Below are 16,225 nucleotides of genomic sequence, written 5' to 3'. Positions count from 1 at the left end.
TTATATGCGGATGACCTATTGTTATACGTGTCGGACCCAGCGGGGGGAATGATAGAGGTTATGCGAATTTTGAGGGGGTTCGGGGATTTCTCGGGGTATAGGCTAAACATGGGAAAGAGTGAATTATTTGTGATACATCCAGGGGACCAGAGTAGAGAGATAGAAGGCTTGCCTCTAAGGAAAGTGGAAAGAAACTTCCGATACCTGGGGATTCAGATCGCTAGGAGCTGGGGAACCTTGCACAGACTTAATCTGACACGGTTGGTAGAACAAATGGAGGAGGACTTCAAGAGGTGGGACATGCAGCCTCTATCGCTGGCGGGCAGGGTGCAAGCAATTAAGATGATGGTCCTCCCGAGGTTCTTATTTGTATTTCAATGTCTCCCTATACTAATCACTAAGACCTTTTTTAATAAAATAGACAGGAGCATCACGAGCTTCGTGTGGGCAGGGAAAGTTCCGAGAGTAAGGAGGGGGTTCCTTCAGCGTAGTAGGGACAGAGGAGGATTGGCACTACCGAACTTGGGCGATTACTATTGGGCCGCCAATGTGGCAATGATACGTAAATGGATGATGGAGGGTGAGGGAGCGGCGTGGGAAAGACTGGAGAGAAAGTCCTGTAAAGGGACGAGTTTAGAGGCGCTGGTGACGGCGCCGCTACCGATCTCACCTAAAAAGTTTACCACGAACCCGGTGGTGGCGGCAACATTGAATATCTGGGGACAGTGGAGGCGACAGAGAGGGGTGCGGGGAGCCCTGGTGGGGTCCCCAATCAGGAACAACCATAGGTTCGCCCCAGGAAGAATGGATGGAGGATTTCAGAGCTGGTTCCAGTTGGGAATTAGGAGGGTGGGAGATTTATTTATAGATGGGACTTTTGCGAGCTTGGGAGCATTGGAGGAAAAGTATAAGTTGCCCCGGGGAAATTTCTTGAGATATATGCAGGTGAGGGCATTTACTAGACAACAGGTGAGGGAATTTCCATTGCTCCCGACACAGGGGATACAGGACAGGGTGCTTTCAGGGGTGTGGGTCGGAGAGGGCAAGGTGTCAGAGATTTACCGAGAGATGAGGGAAGAGGGGGAGGAGTCGGTGGGCGAACTAAAAGGAAAGTGGGAAGAAGAACTAGGGGAGGAGATAGAGGAGGGTATGTGGGCTGATGCCCTAAGCAGGGTAAATTCCTCTTCCTCATGCGCCAGGCTTAGCCTGATTCAATTTAAGGTGCTACATAGAGCACACATAACGGGAGCAAGATTGAGCAGGTTCTTTGGAGTGGAGGACAAATGTGGGAGGTGTGGCGGGAGCCCGGCAAACCACGCACATATGTTTTGGGCATGCCCGGCACTGGAAGGGTATTGGAAGGGAGTGACGGGAGTGATTTCGCGGGTGGTGAAGGCCCGGGTCAAACCAGGCTGGGGGTTAGCTCTATTTGGAGTTGCGGAAGAGCCGGGAGTGCAGGAGGCGAAAGAGGCCGACGTTGTGGCCTTTGCGTCCCTAGTAGCCCGGCGCAGGATCCTACTCATGTGGAAGGAGGCGAAACCCCCCGGACTGGAGGCCTGGGTAAATGATATGGCGGGGTTCATTAAACTGGAGCAGATAAAGTTTGCCCTGAGAGGATCGGCTCAAGGGTTCACCAGGCAGTGGCAGCCATTTCTCGACTACCTAGGGGAACGTTAGAGGGAAGACAGATGACCAGCAGCAGCAACCCAGGGGGAGGGGGGGGGGGGGGGGGGGGGGGGGGGGGGGAGGGGGGGGTTTAGTTTAGGTCAAAGATAAAGGGGTTTTGTTACTTGTGTATTGTTTAAAATTTCTGTATTGTTATTGTTGCGTTTGCTTTGTAAGAGGGGAAAAATTGTTGTTTGGGAAAAAATTTTCAATAAAACATTTATAAAAAAAAAAAAAGGAATAGCTGAGCCTGAAAAAGACTAGGATGAGAGTTTCAGCAGCAGATGGGCTGAAGCAGGAATAAAAGCATGCAATGTTGCAAAAGAAACAATTATTATACTTATATAGAGCCTTTAGTGTATCTTAAGGATTATCAGACAAAATTTGTCACTGACCTTCCACGGCAAAGAGTTCCACAGATTCACCACCCTCTGGCTGAAGAAATTCCTCCTCATCTCTGATTTAAAGGATCGGCCCTTTAGTCTGAGATGGTGTCCTCTGGCTCTAGTTTTTCCTACAAGTGGAAACATCCTCTCCACGTCCACTCTATCCAGGCCATGCAGTTTCCATGTAGTAGTATTGCCGCTGGACTAGTAATCCAGAGACCCAGAGTCATGCTTTGGAGACCCGGGTTCAAATCCCGCCATGGGCAGATGGTGAAATTTGAATTCAATTTGAAAAATCTGGAATTAAAGTCTAAAGGTGACCATGAAACCATTCTCGATAGGCGTGAAAACTCACCTGGTTCACTAATGTCCTTTAGGGAAAGGAAATCTGTTGGCCTTATCTGGTCTGGCCTACATGTGACTCCAGATCCACAACAATGTGGTTGATTCTTAAATGCCCTCAGGGATGGGCAATAAATCTGGCCCAACCAGCGGCACCCATAAGTCATAAAAGCAGAATTAGGCCACTCAGCCCATCGAGTCTGCTCCGCCAGTCAATCATGGCTGATATTTTTCTCATCCCCAGTCTCCTTCCTTCTCCCCATAACCCCTGATCCCCTTATTAATCAAGAACCTATTTATCTCGGTCTTAAAGACACTCAATGATTTGGCCTCCACAGCCTTCCACGGCAAAGAGTTCCACAGATTCACCACCCTCTGGCTGAAGAAATTCCTCCTCATCTCTGATTTAAAGGATCGGCCCTTTAGTCTGAGATGGTGTCCTCTGGCTCTAGTTTTTCCTACAAGTGGAAACATCCTCTCCACGTCCACTCTATCCAGGCCATGCAGTTTCCTGTAAGTTTCAATAAGATCCCCCCTCATCCTGCTGAACTCCAACGAGTACAGACCCAGAGTCCTCAACCATTTCTCATATGACAAGCTCTTCATTCCATGAACGAATAAAAAAAAAGGTAGCTCAATAAGTTTGAAAGAGGGTGGAAGTGCCACAAAGTCATACAAATCAGAAGGTTTGAGGCTTAATCTCAGGCATGTGCTGATTTAGTTGATCTCAGATAGGGCAACAGCTGAGGCATCACAATGTAGCACTTTGGGCTGCAAAGGAGAAATAAATCAGTTTCATCTTCTGATTGTTTTTTCGGTAACCTCTGCTGGGAAGCATTGTAAGTGGCCATTTGATTAGAACAGGGTTAGGTTTAGCTGCAATGATCGCCACCGTCAAAGAATCTGCCAACACTTAATGATGCAGGGAAACAGCGTAAAATAAAACTGTCAAAATAAACGGAAACTTTTTTGAGTAAGTATGGGGGAGAAGCTGCTTTACCATAATAGTTCTACTAACACGCACCTCATCTCCTTGTGGGAACTTGATATCTGATCCAATGCCATCCGGTAAAACTTTATTCCTTTGGGGTAATTTCTTTGCTTGAAGTAAATATTTGCCATGTTTACCTTCAGCCGACCTACCAGTAAAAGTTACATTTTAAAAACACGTTTATTAAAGTTGTTTTCGTAGCAAAAAAGAATATTGAAATGTTTCACTTACAGAAGCTTAGCAGCACAAATAAGCCATTCAGCCAGCCAATTATTAACCTTGGCAGTTCTTCTTGATCCAAGTTCCAGCCATTTGTCCAGTCCCATAACATCCTTATTTCCCAAGTAAATATCTTTTAAACATCTCAGTTGATCATTTATCGGTGGTAGTGTATTTTTGAACTTTGATTATTTTTTCTGGGTTCACTTTTAAACATTTCAGTACAAATTCCAATATTATATATTTTTGTTCTGGAACTTCCTCCTCACCAGGGAACACACCCCAAACCTATCCATAGCTAAGAACTTTCTACCAGGTTCATGTCAACTTTCGAATGGTTGTTTGATTTCAGTTTTCCATCATATGTATTATTCAGCTGGATGAGGAAATAGAACATAGAACATAGAACAATACAGCGCAGTACAGGCCCTTCGGCCCACGATGTTGCACCGAAACAAAAACCATCTAACCTACACTATGCCATTATCATCCATATGTTTATCCAATAAACTTTTAAATGCCCTCAATGTTGGCGAGTTCACTACTGTAGCAGGTAGGGCATTCCACGGCCTCACTACTCTTTGCGTAAAGAACCTACCTCTGACCTCTGTCCTATATCTATTACCCCTCAGTTTAAAGTTATGTCCCCTCGTGCCAGCCATATCCATCCGCGGGAGAAGGCTCTCACTGTCCACCCTATCCAACCCCCTGATCATTTTGTATGCCTCTATTAAGTCTCCTCTTAACCTTCTTCTCTCCAACGAAAACAACCTCAAGTCCATCAGCCTTTCCTCATAAGATTTTCCCTCCATACCAGGCAACATCCTGGTAAATCTCCTCTGCACCCGCTCCAAAGCCTCCACGTCCTTCCTATAATGCGGTGACCAGAACTGTACGCAATACTCCAAATGCGGCCGGACCAGAGTTCTGTACAGCTGCAACATGACCTCCCGACTCCGGAACTCAATCCCTCTACCAATAAAGGCCAACACTCCATAGGCCTTCTTCACAACCCTATCAACCTGGGTGGCAACTTTCAGGGATCTATGTACATGGACACCTAGATCCCTCTGCTCATCCACACTTTCAAGAACTTTACCATGAGCCAAATATTCCGCATTCCTGTTATTCCTTCCAAAGTGAATCACCTCACACTTCTCTACATTAAACTCCATTTGCCACCTCTCAGCCCAGCTCTGCAGCTTATCTATATCCCTCTGTAACCTGCTACATCCTTCCACACTATCGACAACACCACCGACTTTAGTATCGTCTGCAAATTTACTCACCCACCCTTCTGCGCCTTCCTCTAGATCATTGATAAAAATGACAAACAGCAACGGCCCCAGAACAGATCCTTGTGGTACTCCACTTGTGACTGTACTCCATTCTGAACATTTCCCATCAACCACCACCCTCTGTCTTCTTTCAGCTAGCCAATTTCTGATCCACATCTCTAAATCACCCTCAATCCCCAGCCTCCGTATTTTTTGCAATAGCCTACCGTGGGGAACCTTATCAAACGCTTTGCTGAAATCCATATACACCACATCAACTGCTCTACCCTCGTCTACCTGTTCAGTCACCTTCTCAAAGAACTCAATAAGGTTTGTGAGGCATGACCTACCCTTCACAAAGCCATGCTGACTATCCCTGATCATATTATTCCTATCTAGATGATTATAAATCTTGTCCCTTATAATCCCCTCCAAGACTTTACCCACTACAGACGTGAGGCTCACCGGTCTATAGTTGCCGGGGTTGTCCCTGCTCCCCTTTTTGAACAAAGGGACCACATTTGCTGTCCTCCAGTCCTCTGGCACTATTCCTGTAGCCAATGATGACATAAAAATCAAAGCCAAAGGTCCAGCAATCTCTTCCCTGGCCTCCCATAGAATCCTAGGATAAATCCCATCAGGTCCCGGGGACTTATCCATTTTCAGCCTGTCCAGAATTGCCAACACCTCTTCCCTACGTACCTCAATGCCATCTATTCTATTAGCCTGGGGCTCAGCATTCTCCTCCACAACATTATCTTTTTCCTGAGTGAATACTGACGAAAAATATTCATTTAGTATCTCGCCTATCTCTTCAGACTCCACACACAATTTCCCATCCCTGTCCTTGACTGGTCCTACTCTTTCCCTAGTCATTCGCTTATTCCTGACATACCTATAGAAAGCTTTTGGGTTTTCCTTGATCCTTCCTGCCAAATACTTCTCATGTCCCCTCCTTGCTCGTCTTAGCTCTCTCTTTAGATCCTTCCTCGCTACCTTGTAACTATCCATCGCCCCAACCGAAACTTCACACTTCATCTTCACATAGGCCTCCTTCTTCCTCTTAACAAGAGATTCCACTTCCTTGGTAAACCACGGTTCCCTCGCTCGACGCCTTCCTCCCTGTCTGACCGGTACATACTTATCAAGAACACGCAGTAGCTGATCCTTGAACAAGCCCCACTTATCCAGTGTGCCCAACACTTGCAGCCTACTTCTCCACCTTATCCCCCCCAAGTCACGTCTAATGGCATCATAATTGCCCTTCCCCCAGCTATAACTCTTGCCCTGCGGTGTATACTTATCCCTTTCCATCATTAACGTAAACGTCACCGAATTGTGGTCACTGTCCCCAAAGTGCTCTCCTACCTCCAAATCCAACACCTGGTCTGGTTCATTACCCAAAACCAAATCCAACGTGGCCTCGCCTCTTGTTGGCCTGTCAACATATTGTTTCAGGAAACCCTCCTGCACACACTGTACAAAAAACGACCCATCTATTGTACTCGAACTATATCTTTTCCAGTCAATATTTGGAAAGTTAAAGTCTCCCATAATAACTACCCTGTTACTTTCGCTCATATCCAGAATCATCTTCGCCATCCTTTCCTCTACATCCCTAGAACTATTAGGAGGCCTATAAAAAACTCCCAACAGGGTGACCTCTCCTTTCCTGTTTCTAACTTCAGCCAATACTACCTCGGAAGAAGAGTCCCCATCTAGCATCCTCTCCGCCACCGTAATACTGCTCTTGACTAGCAGCGCCACACCTCCCCCTCTTTTGCCTCCTTCTCTGAGCTTACTAAAACACCTAAACCCCGGAACCTGCAACATCCATTCCTGTCCCTGCTCTATCCATGTCTCCGAAATGGCCACAACATCGAAGTCCCAGGTACCAACCCACGCTGCCAGTTCCCCTACCTTGTTTCGTATACTCCTGGCATTGAAGTAGACACACTTCAAACCACCTACCTGAACGCTGGCCCCCTCCTGCGACTTCAAATCTGTGCTCCTGACCTCTATACTCTCATTCTCCCTTACCCTAAAACTACAATCCAGGTTCCCATGCCCCTGCTGCATTAGTTTAAACCCCCCCAAAGAGCACTAACAAATCTCCCCCCCCAGGATATTTGTGCCCCTCAGGTTCAGATGTAGACCATCCTGTCTGTAGAGGTCCCACCTTCCCCAGAAAGAGCCCCAGTTATCCAAAAATCTGAAACCCTCCCGCCTGCACCATCCCTGTAGCCACGTGTTTAAATGCTCTCTCTCCCTATTCCTCATCTCACTATCACGTGGCACGGGCAACAACCCAGAGATAACAACTCTGTTTGTTCTAGTTCTGAGCTTCCATCCTAGCTCCCTGAAAGCCTGCCTGACATCCTTGTCCCCTTTCCTACCTATGTCGTTGGTGCCAATGTGGACCACGACTTGGGGCTGCTCCCCCTCCCCCCTAAGGACCCGGAAAACACGATCCGAGACATCACGTACCCTTGCACCTGGGAGGCAACATACCAAACGTGAATCTCTCACGCTCCCACAAAATCTCCTATCTGTGCCCCTGACTATAGAGTCCCCAATTACTAATGCTCTGCTCCTCTCCCCCCTTCCCTTCTGAGCAACAGGGACAGACTCCATGCCAGAGGCCCGTACCCCATGGCTTACCCCTGGTAAGTCCCCCCCCCCACAAGTATCCAAAGCGGTATACTTGTTTCTCAGGGGAACGACCGCAGGGGATCCCTGCACTGACTGTTTTTTCCCAGTCCCTCTTACAGTTACCCACCTATCTCCAATCTTTGGTGTAACTAATTCCCTGAAGCTGCTATCTATGACCCCTTCTGCCTCCCGAATGATCCGAAGTTCTTCCAACTCCAGCTCCAGTTCCCTAACTCGGTCTTGGAGGAGCTGGAGATGGCAGCACTTCCTGCAGGTAAAATCAGCAGGGACACTAACTGCATCCCTCACCTCAAACATCCTGCAGGAGGAACATTGCACTCCCTTCCCTGCCATTCCTCTAACTTTCTACCAAGATCTGGCTAACAACTAAATTAAATTTTTATAAAAAATAATAATAATATAATAAAAATATGGTACTTACCTCAGACCAATGGGTTTTATTATTAGGTTAGAGGAGGAGGGTGGGTGGGAGACACTACACGTGTAGTGTCTCGGGTTTCCTCTCCACCAGAATTTATTGGTGAGGGTCTTCCCAGACGTCCGCGGGTCGACTTCCTGATCCCGCCTAAAAAACTAATTTATAAAAAAAAAAAAGAAAAATTCTCAGCTCCTGCTGAAATTGACTAACCAGCCAGCTCCACTCCCGCCGAAATCGACTGGCCTGCCCCTGCAAAGAGAAGTGCTTTTAAAGGTTGACTTACCTCCCAGCAACCTCCTTCCGCAATGCTCCCGCTGAAACTGACTCACCAGCTGCTCTCACGCCGCCGAAATCGACTGGCCTGCCCCTGCAAAGAGAAGTGCTTTTAAAGGTTGACTTACCTCCCAGCAACCTCCTTCCGCAATGCTCCCGCTGAAACTGACTCACCAGCTGCTCTCACGCCGCCGAAATCGACTGGCCTGCCCCTGCAAAGAGAAGTGCTTTTAAAGGTTGACTTACCTCCCAGCAACCTCCTTCCGCAATGCTCCCGCTGAAACTGACTCACCAGCTGCTCTCACGCCGCCGAAATCGACTGGCCTGCCCCTGCAAAGAGAAGTGCTTTTAAAGGTTGACTTACCTCCCAGCAACCTCCTTCTGCAATGCTCCCGCTGAAACTGACTCACCAGCTGCTCTCACGCCGCCGAAATCGACTGGCCTGCCCCTGCAAAGAGAAGTGCTTTTAAAGGTTGACTTACCTCCCAGCAACCTCCTTCCGCAATGCTCCCGCTGAAACTGACTCACCAGCTGCTCTCACGCCGCCGAAATCGAAATAAAGAGCTTTACATCCAAGTTTGAGACAGCATTAAGTTAGGAAACTTAGCAATTTGTGTAGATGGGAGCAGGAGTTTAGAAAGGGACATAGACAGACTAAATGTCTATTTAAGGGATTTCCCATTTAAGATGATAGTATGGAACTCCTTTTCTCTCAGAGATGCACGAGTCTGTGAAACTCTCTTCGCCAGAGAGGGGAGGAAGGAGGGCCATTGACTATTTCAAAGGATGAGTTAGATTCTTGATTGAAAAGGGAGTCAAACAGTAGAAGGAGTAGGAAGGGAAGTGAAGTTGAGGCCACAATCAAATCTTATTGAACGATGGAGCAGGCTCAAGGCCAAAATGACCTGCTCCTAATTCGTATGTTTGCAAATGAGTGGACAAAACTAGGGCAGAAGGAGTTCAATGCAGGGAAGGGTGAGATTATTCACTTTGGATCTGAGAAAGACATATTAGGATATTGTGTTGATGTTGAGAGACTAGCAGCTGTGGAACAATTGGATTTTGATGTCCATATTTAATAATAATCTTTATTGTCACAAGTAGGCTTACATTAACACTGAATGAAGCTACTGTGAAAAGCCCCTAGTCACCACATTCCGGCACCTGTTCGTGTACACAGAGGGAGATTTCAGAATGTCCAAATTACCTAACAGCACGTCTTTCGGGACTTGTGGGAGGAAACCGGAGCACCCGGAGGAAACCGACGCAGACACAGGGAGAACGTGCAGACTCCACACATTCAGAGAATCGAACCTGGGACCCTGGAGCTGTGCAGCAACAGTGCTAACCACTGTGCTACCGTGCTACCCTATATACAAACTACTAAAAGCAGATGCACAGGTCCAAACAGTAATCAAAAAGATAATTGGCGGGCGTACCGGGCACTTGCCAGGAAGCCGCGGGCGGGGGACCCTCCGAAGGCGATGGTGATGAGATTCCACAATGGAACAAGGAATGTATTCTGAAGTGGGCCAAGCGCACGGAGAGTTGCAAGTGGGATAATACCATCCTGCAGGTGTACCAGGACCCGAGCGTGGAGGTGGCGAGGAAGAGGGCAGGCTTCAATCAAGTCAAGGTGATTAAAGAAGGTGAAGTTTGGTCTGCTGTACCTGGTGTGCCTGTGGGTTACGCATGAAGACCAACATCATTATTTTGAGTCACCCGATGAGACGTTGGACTATGCAAAAAGAAAAGGACTGGTGGGAGCTCGAGAACTTTTGGACTCAGTGACAATATGTTGGCCTATATTAGGCCCTTTTTCCTTTCCTGTTTCTCTCTGGGGGTTTTTCTTGTTTGTTTTTCTTCTCTCCCCCTTGGAACGTTGGTGGGGTTTCGGTTGTTTTTTTTTCTTTCTGTTGTTAAACTTGGCTATGCCTTCTCGTATTGCTTTGCATCAGTCTTTTTTCTGGAGCTCTGTTTAGGGGAGAAGGAAAAGGGGGGATTTCCGTATCGTTTTTGGTTATTTTTCAGGGTAGATGTTCCTTTTGTGTTTTATCTTGTGAGTTTGTACTGTTGTGCACTTTGGTGGTATGGAGACATGCCTGTCTGGGTTTCGGTGGGTGGTGCTTTTGTTCTTTGTGTTTTCTTGCTGCGGCTGTTTGTTTGGGGATTTTTAGATGAAATGAAATGAAATTAAAATTGCTTATTGTCACAAGTAGGCTTCAAATGAAGTTACTGTGAAAAGCCCCTAGTCGCCACATTCCGGCGCCTGTTCGGGGAGGCTGTTACGGGATGAGGGAACTTGTTTACAGGAGTGGGGGGGGGAGGGGAGCGAGGGAACAATGGGTGGGAGACTTCTTGGTGCCAGAGGTGGGGGTCACCAAGCTAGCTGGGTGAGTTAGCTCACGGAAGCACAGTGGGGGTTGTGTATATGCTTAGTTTATTAGCTGGGTTGGGATTTAGAGTAGTGTTGCTGGGGGAGGTAGGGGACACACTGAGGGGGTCGGGCCACCCCGGGGCAGGCCGGAGGAGGTGCGGCGCATGGGCTAGAGGCGGGCCCAAGAAAGGAGATGGCTGACCGGCAAGGGGGGGGGCACACTGCCCCCCTACTAGGCTGGTCACCTGGAATGTCCGGGGGCTAAATGGGCCGGTGAAGAGGGCACGTGTGTTTGCGCACCTGAGGAGACTGAAGGCGGACGTGGTGATGCTGCAGGAGACACATCTTAAAGCAGTGGATCAGGTTAGGTTGAGGAAAGGTTGGGTTAGTCAGGTTTTCCACTCAGGGTATTCCTGGATAGATTTCTTTGTTGTGGGCAGGGTCCTGTTGGCGGGGGTGGTAGATACGGGTTATATTCGATGATTACAATCTCGGACCATGCTCCGCACTGGGTGGACCTGCAGGTCAGTATGGATAGTAAGCAGCGCCGGCAAAGGAGGTTGGATGTGGGGCTGTTGGCAGACGAAGTGGTCTGCGAGAGGTTGAGGAAGTGCAGGCTGGACTACCTGCAGGTAAATGACACGGGGGAGGTCTCAGCAGCGGTGGTCTGGGAAGGGCTGAAGGCAGTGGTGAGAGGAGAGCTGATCTCGACATAGGGACATGACGGATAGGGCAGAAACGGACCGACTGGTAAGAGAGATTTTACGAGTGGATAGAAGGTATGCGGAGGCTCCAGAGGCAGGGCTATTAAGGGAACGTCGGAGGCTGCAGGCGGAATTTGGTTTATTAACTACAGGAAGGGCAGTGGAGCAGCTCAGGAAGGTGAAGGGGGCGATCTACGAGCACGGGGAGAAGGCCAGTAAGATGCTTGCACAGCAGCTCAGAAAGGGAGGCAGCTAGGGAAAGTTATTGATGGGGATGGGAACTTAGTTGGGGACACAGCAGGGGTGAACAAGACCTTTCGGGACTTTTACAGTAGGTTGTACAGATCGGAACCCCCTGGGGGACCGGAGGGGATGAGGCACTTCTTGGATGGGCTGACTTTCCTGAAGGTGGATGGGGACCTGGTAGAAGGGCTGGGGGCTCCAGTCGGGCTGGAGGAGTTAGTGGAGGGGTTGAAGGCCATGCATTTGGGGAAGGCCCCGGGGCCGAACGGGTACCCAGTCGAGTTCTATAAAACGTTCTCCGGAATATTGTGGCAGGTATTGTTGAAAGTCTTTAACAAGGCCAAGGAAAGAGGGGTTTTACCCCAGACGATGCCACAGGACATGATCTCGCTCATTTTGAAAAGGTTCAAGGACCCGGAACTGTGCGGTTCTTATAGGCCGATATCCTTGTTGAACGTGGATGCCAAACGTCTGGCCAAAATTCTGGCCTCTAGGATGGAGGACTGTGTACCGGACATTATAGGGGAGGACCAGACAGGGTTTGTTAAGGGTAGGCACATGGTGGCCAATGTAAGAAGGTTGCTAAATGTGATCATGATGGCCCAAAAGGTAGGGAAGTTGAAGTGGTGGTTGCGATGGACGCAGAAAAAGCCTTCGACCGGGTCGAGTGGGATTACTTATGGGAGGTGCTGGAGCGGTTCGGGTTTGGGAGGGGCTTTGTTGACTGGGTTAGGTTGCTGTACCGGGCTCCGGTAGCTAGTGCACGGACAAATAGGATGACTTCGGAATATTTCAGGCTACACCGGGGACGAGACAGGGATGTCCCCACTCCCCACTGCTTTTTGCGCTGGCGATAGAGCCGCTGGCAATTGCTCGGAGGGCCTCAAGGGGTTGGTCCCGGGCGCGGGGGGGGGGGGGGGGGGGGGGGGGGGGGGGGCAGCCAATGGAGGGGATGGGGGAAATTATGGGAATCCTAGGGGAATTCGGCCGGTTTTCGGGGTACAAGCTTAATATGGGGAAGAGCGATTTGTTTGTGGTTCAGGCGAGAGGTCAGGAGAGGCGACTGGGGAATTGCCGTTTAGAGACGTAGGGGACAGTTTTAGGTACTTGGGTATTCAGATGGCGAGGGATTGGGAGAGGCTACACAAATTGAACCTGGCCCGGTTGGTGGACCAGATAAAGGAGGATTTCCGGAGATGGGATGCGCTCCCGTTGTCTCTGGTGGGTCGGGTGCAGTCAGTAAAAATGACGGTCCTTCCGAGGTTCCTTTTCGTTTTCCAGTGCATCACCATCTTCATCCCGCGGTCCTTTTTTAAGCGGATTAATAAGATTATTGTGGGCTCCGTGTGTGTGTGGGGGGGGGGGGTAAGCCCCTGCGGGTGAAGAGGGCAATGCTCGAGCGGAATCGGGGAGATGGTAGGCTGGCGCTGCAGAATTTCAGTAAATACTACTGGGCGGCTAACATAGCCATGGTGAGGAGGTGGCTGGTGGGGGGGGGGGGGGTGAGCCGGTGTGGGTGCGCATGGAGGCCGCTTCGTGTAAGGTCACAAGTTTAGGGTCACTGGTGACGGCGCCCCTGCCGTTCCCGCCGGTGGGGTCTCCACCAGTCCAGTGATGGTGGCGGCCCTGAGAGTCTGGGGGCAGTGGAGGAGGCATGTGGGAGCAGAGGGGGCATCGATGTGGTCCCCAATCTGCAACAACCATCAGTTTGCCCCGGGGAGAATGGACGGGGGTTCCGAATTTGGCGGAGAGTGGGGATTGAGAGGATGGGGGACTTGTTCTTGGAAGGTAGCTTCCCGAGTATGAGGGCGCTGGAGGAGAAGTTTGCACTGGCTGGAGGAAATGAACTCCGATATTTACAGGTACGGGACTTTTTGCGGAAGCAGGTACCAACCTTCCCACTCCTGCCACTAAGGGGGATTCAGGACAGGGTGGTCTCTAGAGGATGGATAGGGGAGGGGAGCGTCTCGGACATATATAGAGAGCTTATGGGTTCGGAGGAGACGCAAACCGAGGAGCTGAAGTGTAAGTGGGAGGAGGAGCTGGGGGGAGAGATAGAGGAGGGCCTCTGGGCGGACGCGTTAGGAAGGGTCAATGTGACTTCCGGGTGCGGCTATGCAGAGCTAGGTCGCATATTCGGTAGCTCCCGCTTGGAACGGACTTTTGGGCTCTTTTACAGGGCCCCCACGGCATTTGTTTGACATTTCCCGGTGTGGGAAGAAGACTGCAGCATTCCCCTGACAGTGTCCCCCAGGAATGTTATGTCTTTTGGCTACCAGACCCGGCAGAAACAGTAAAAGATTTGGCTTGAGCTGTAGCAATAGACAAAGGCCTCTTCCAGCATACAGGTGGGGGAAGGGCAAGCTTAAAGCTGCAATCTGACTTTACTCTATCAAAGGTGAATTCTAGCAGCAAAGGGAACAACTGTGAAAAGATCTACCAAGGCCATTGAAGAAGCAGGGACGAGGCTTCCGGTGGCGGCCATGGAGGAGTAGGTCGCGCATTCGGCAGCTCCCGTCTGGAACTGACTCTCAGACCTTTTTCAGGAGTTTCCATAGACTTTTTGGGGCAGACTGGTGAAGCGAACACTGCCAAAAGGATTCCCTCTCGACTTCCGGTTGTGGCTATGCGGAGCTAAGCCGCACGATTCGGCAGCTCCCGCTACCACGGACTTTCGGGCTCGTTAGAGGAGCCCCAACGGAACTTTTTTTTGACGCAGCCCGTGGGGAAGGGAAGAGAGAGGTTCCCCCTCCAACTTCTATGAAACGGACCAGAAGTGTAACGGCCAAAGGAGCGGCACTGGAGCAACGGGAGAAGCGAGGGAAAGAAAACAAAATGGCGGCGGCCAGGGACAAAGGGGAGCTGCAGGAGTTCATCAAGCGCTGCTTCGAGGAGCAGCGCGAAGAGATGCGCAAGGAGATGTTGGCGCCTATGCTTTCGGCAATTGAAGGACTCGGGATCACCCAGAAGGCCCACGAAGCTAAGATCCAGGAGGTACAGAAAAGTGTCAGTCAGAACGAGGACGAGCTCGTGGGCCTGGCGATGAGAGTGGAGCAGAACGAGGCGCTACACAAGAGGTGGGCGGGAAGACTCGAAGACCTGGAGAACAGGTCGAGGAGAAAGAATCTGCGAATCCTGGGTCTCCCTGAGGGAGTGGAGGGGGCTGATGCCGGGGCATACACGAGCACGATGCTCGAGGCGATGGTGGGCACGAAGGCCCCTTCGAGGCCGCTGGAGTTGGACGGGGCACATCGGGTGCTGGCGAAGAAGCCCCAGGCAAATGAGCCGCCAAGGGCGATGGTGGTGAGGTTCCACCGGTTCACGGACAGAGAGTGGGTCCTGAGATGGGCCAAGAAGGAGCGGAGCAGTAAGTGGGACAATGCAGAGATCCGAATATGCCCGGACTGGAGCACGGAGGTTGCAAAGCGGAGAGCGGGTTTCAACCGGGCCAAAGCGGCGTTGTACAGGAAAGAAGTGAAATTCGGAATGCTGCAGCCAGCGCGACTGTGGGTCACATACAAGGGCCAACACTATTACTTCGAAACGCCTGAAGAGGCGTGGACCTTTGTACAAGCCGAAAAGTTGGACTCTAACTGAGGGTTTGTGAGGGTGGGGAGGATGTTTTGGGGTTTGATGTGTGATGGTTGTTGTATATAGGGGGTCAATCACGCGCAGGAAATGTTACATGGGCTGGGGGAGAGAGACAGGAGCTGATCCAGAGGGGGCAGAGCGGGCTTTGGAAAGGCGGGAAGGGGAACGAAGGAATGCATATGGATTGGGAGACTCCCACACGGGGAGGTCAATGGGACGGCGGGGGAAGCCGGGGTCAGCAGGTGTCAGCTGACTTACGGGAGTGACATGGGGGGAGCAAAAAAGCTAGACAGGTGTCTAGCGGGGGGGAGGGGTGGGGGGGGAAAAAGGGTTGATGCTGCACTGGCCGAAAGTGAATGGGACACAGAAGAGGTGGTCGGGACAGGGGTCCCCCCTCTGGGGGACTGGAGGATGAGGGAGGCGTGGACACGGGACTGGCCTAGAAAAGGAGATGGCTAGTCTGCGGGGCGTGGGGGGGGGGGGGGGGGGGTGAGAGCCCCTCCAATCCGGCTGATAACGTGGAATGTGAGGGTCCTGAATGGGCCGGTGAAGAGGGCTCGAGTGTTTGCGCACTTAAAGGGACTGAAGGCGGACGTGGCCATGCTCCAAGAGACACACCTGACCAGGTCAGGCTAAGAAAGGGATGGGTAGGACAGGTATTCCACTCGGGACTGGACGCGAAGAATAGAGGGGTGGCAATATTGGTGGGAAAGCGGGTGTCATTCGAGGCCAAGACTATTGTAGCAGACAATGGAGGACGATATGTAATGGTGAGCGGTAGGCTGCAAGGGACGTGGGTGGTGTTGGTAAATGTATACGCCCCGAACTGGGATGATGCAGGATTCATGAAGCGCATGTTGGGGCGCATTCCGGACCTGGAGATAGGAGGCCTGATAATGGGAGGGGACTTCAATACAGTGTTGGATCCAGCACTGGACCGCTCCAAATCAAGGACTGGAAAGAGGCCGGCGGCGGCCAAGGTACTTAGGGGGTTTATGGATCAGATGGGGGGAGTGGACCCATGGCGGTTTGCAAGGCCGCAGGCCAGGGAATTTTCTTTCTTCTC

General features: G+C 50.6%; 1 protein-coding gene across 1 annotated transcript in view; it reads right to left on the bottom strand.

The window, feature by feature from the left end:
• Positions 1 to 16,225, bottom strand: part of ift88 (intraflagellar transport 88 homolog) — a 188,848-nt gene that overhangs the window by 92,134 nt on the left and 80,489 nt on the right. The window contains exon 11 of the mRNA XM_072476831.1: positions 3,418 to 3,532. Within this exon, the coding sequence (XP_072332932.1) occupies positions 3,418 to 3,532 (115 nt within the window). The remainder of the gene's footprint in view (positions 1 to 3,417; positions 3,533 to 16,225) is intronic.

Source organism: Scyliorhinus torazame, chromosome 15 (assembly GCF_047496885.1).
Source record: "Scyliorhinus torazame isolate Kashiwa2021f chromosome 15, sScyTor2.1, whole genome shotgun sequence".
NCBI lineage: Eukaryota > Metazoa > Chordata > Chondrichthyes > Carcharhiniformes > Scyliorhinidae > Scyliorhinus > Scyliorhinus torazame.
This window is presented reverse-complemented; position numbering and strand designations above follow the sequence as displayed.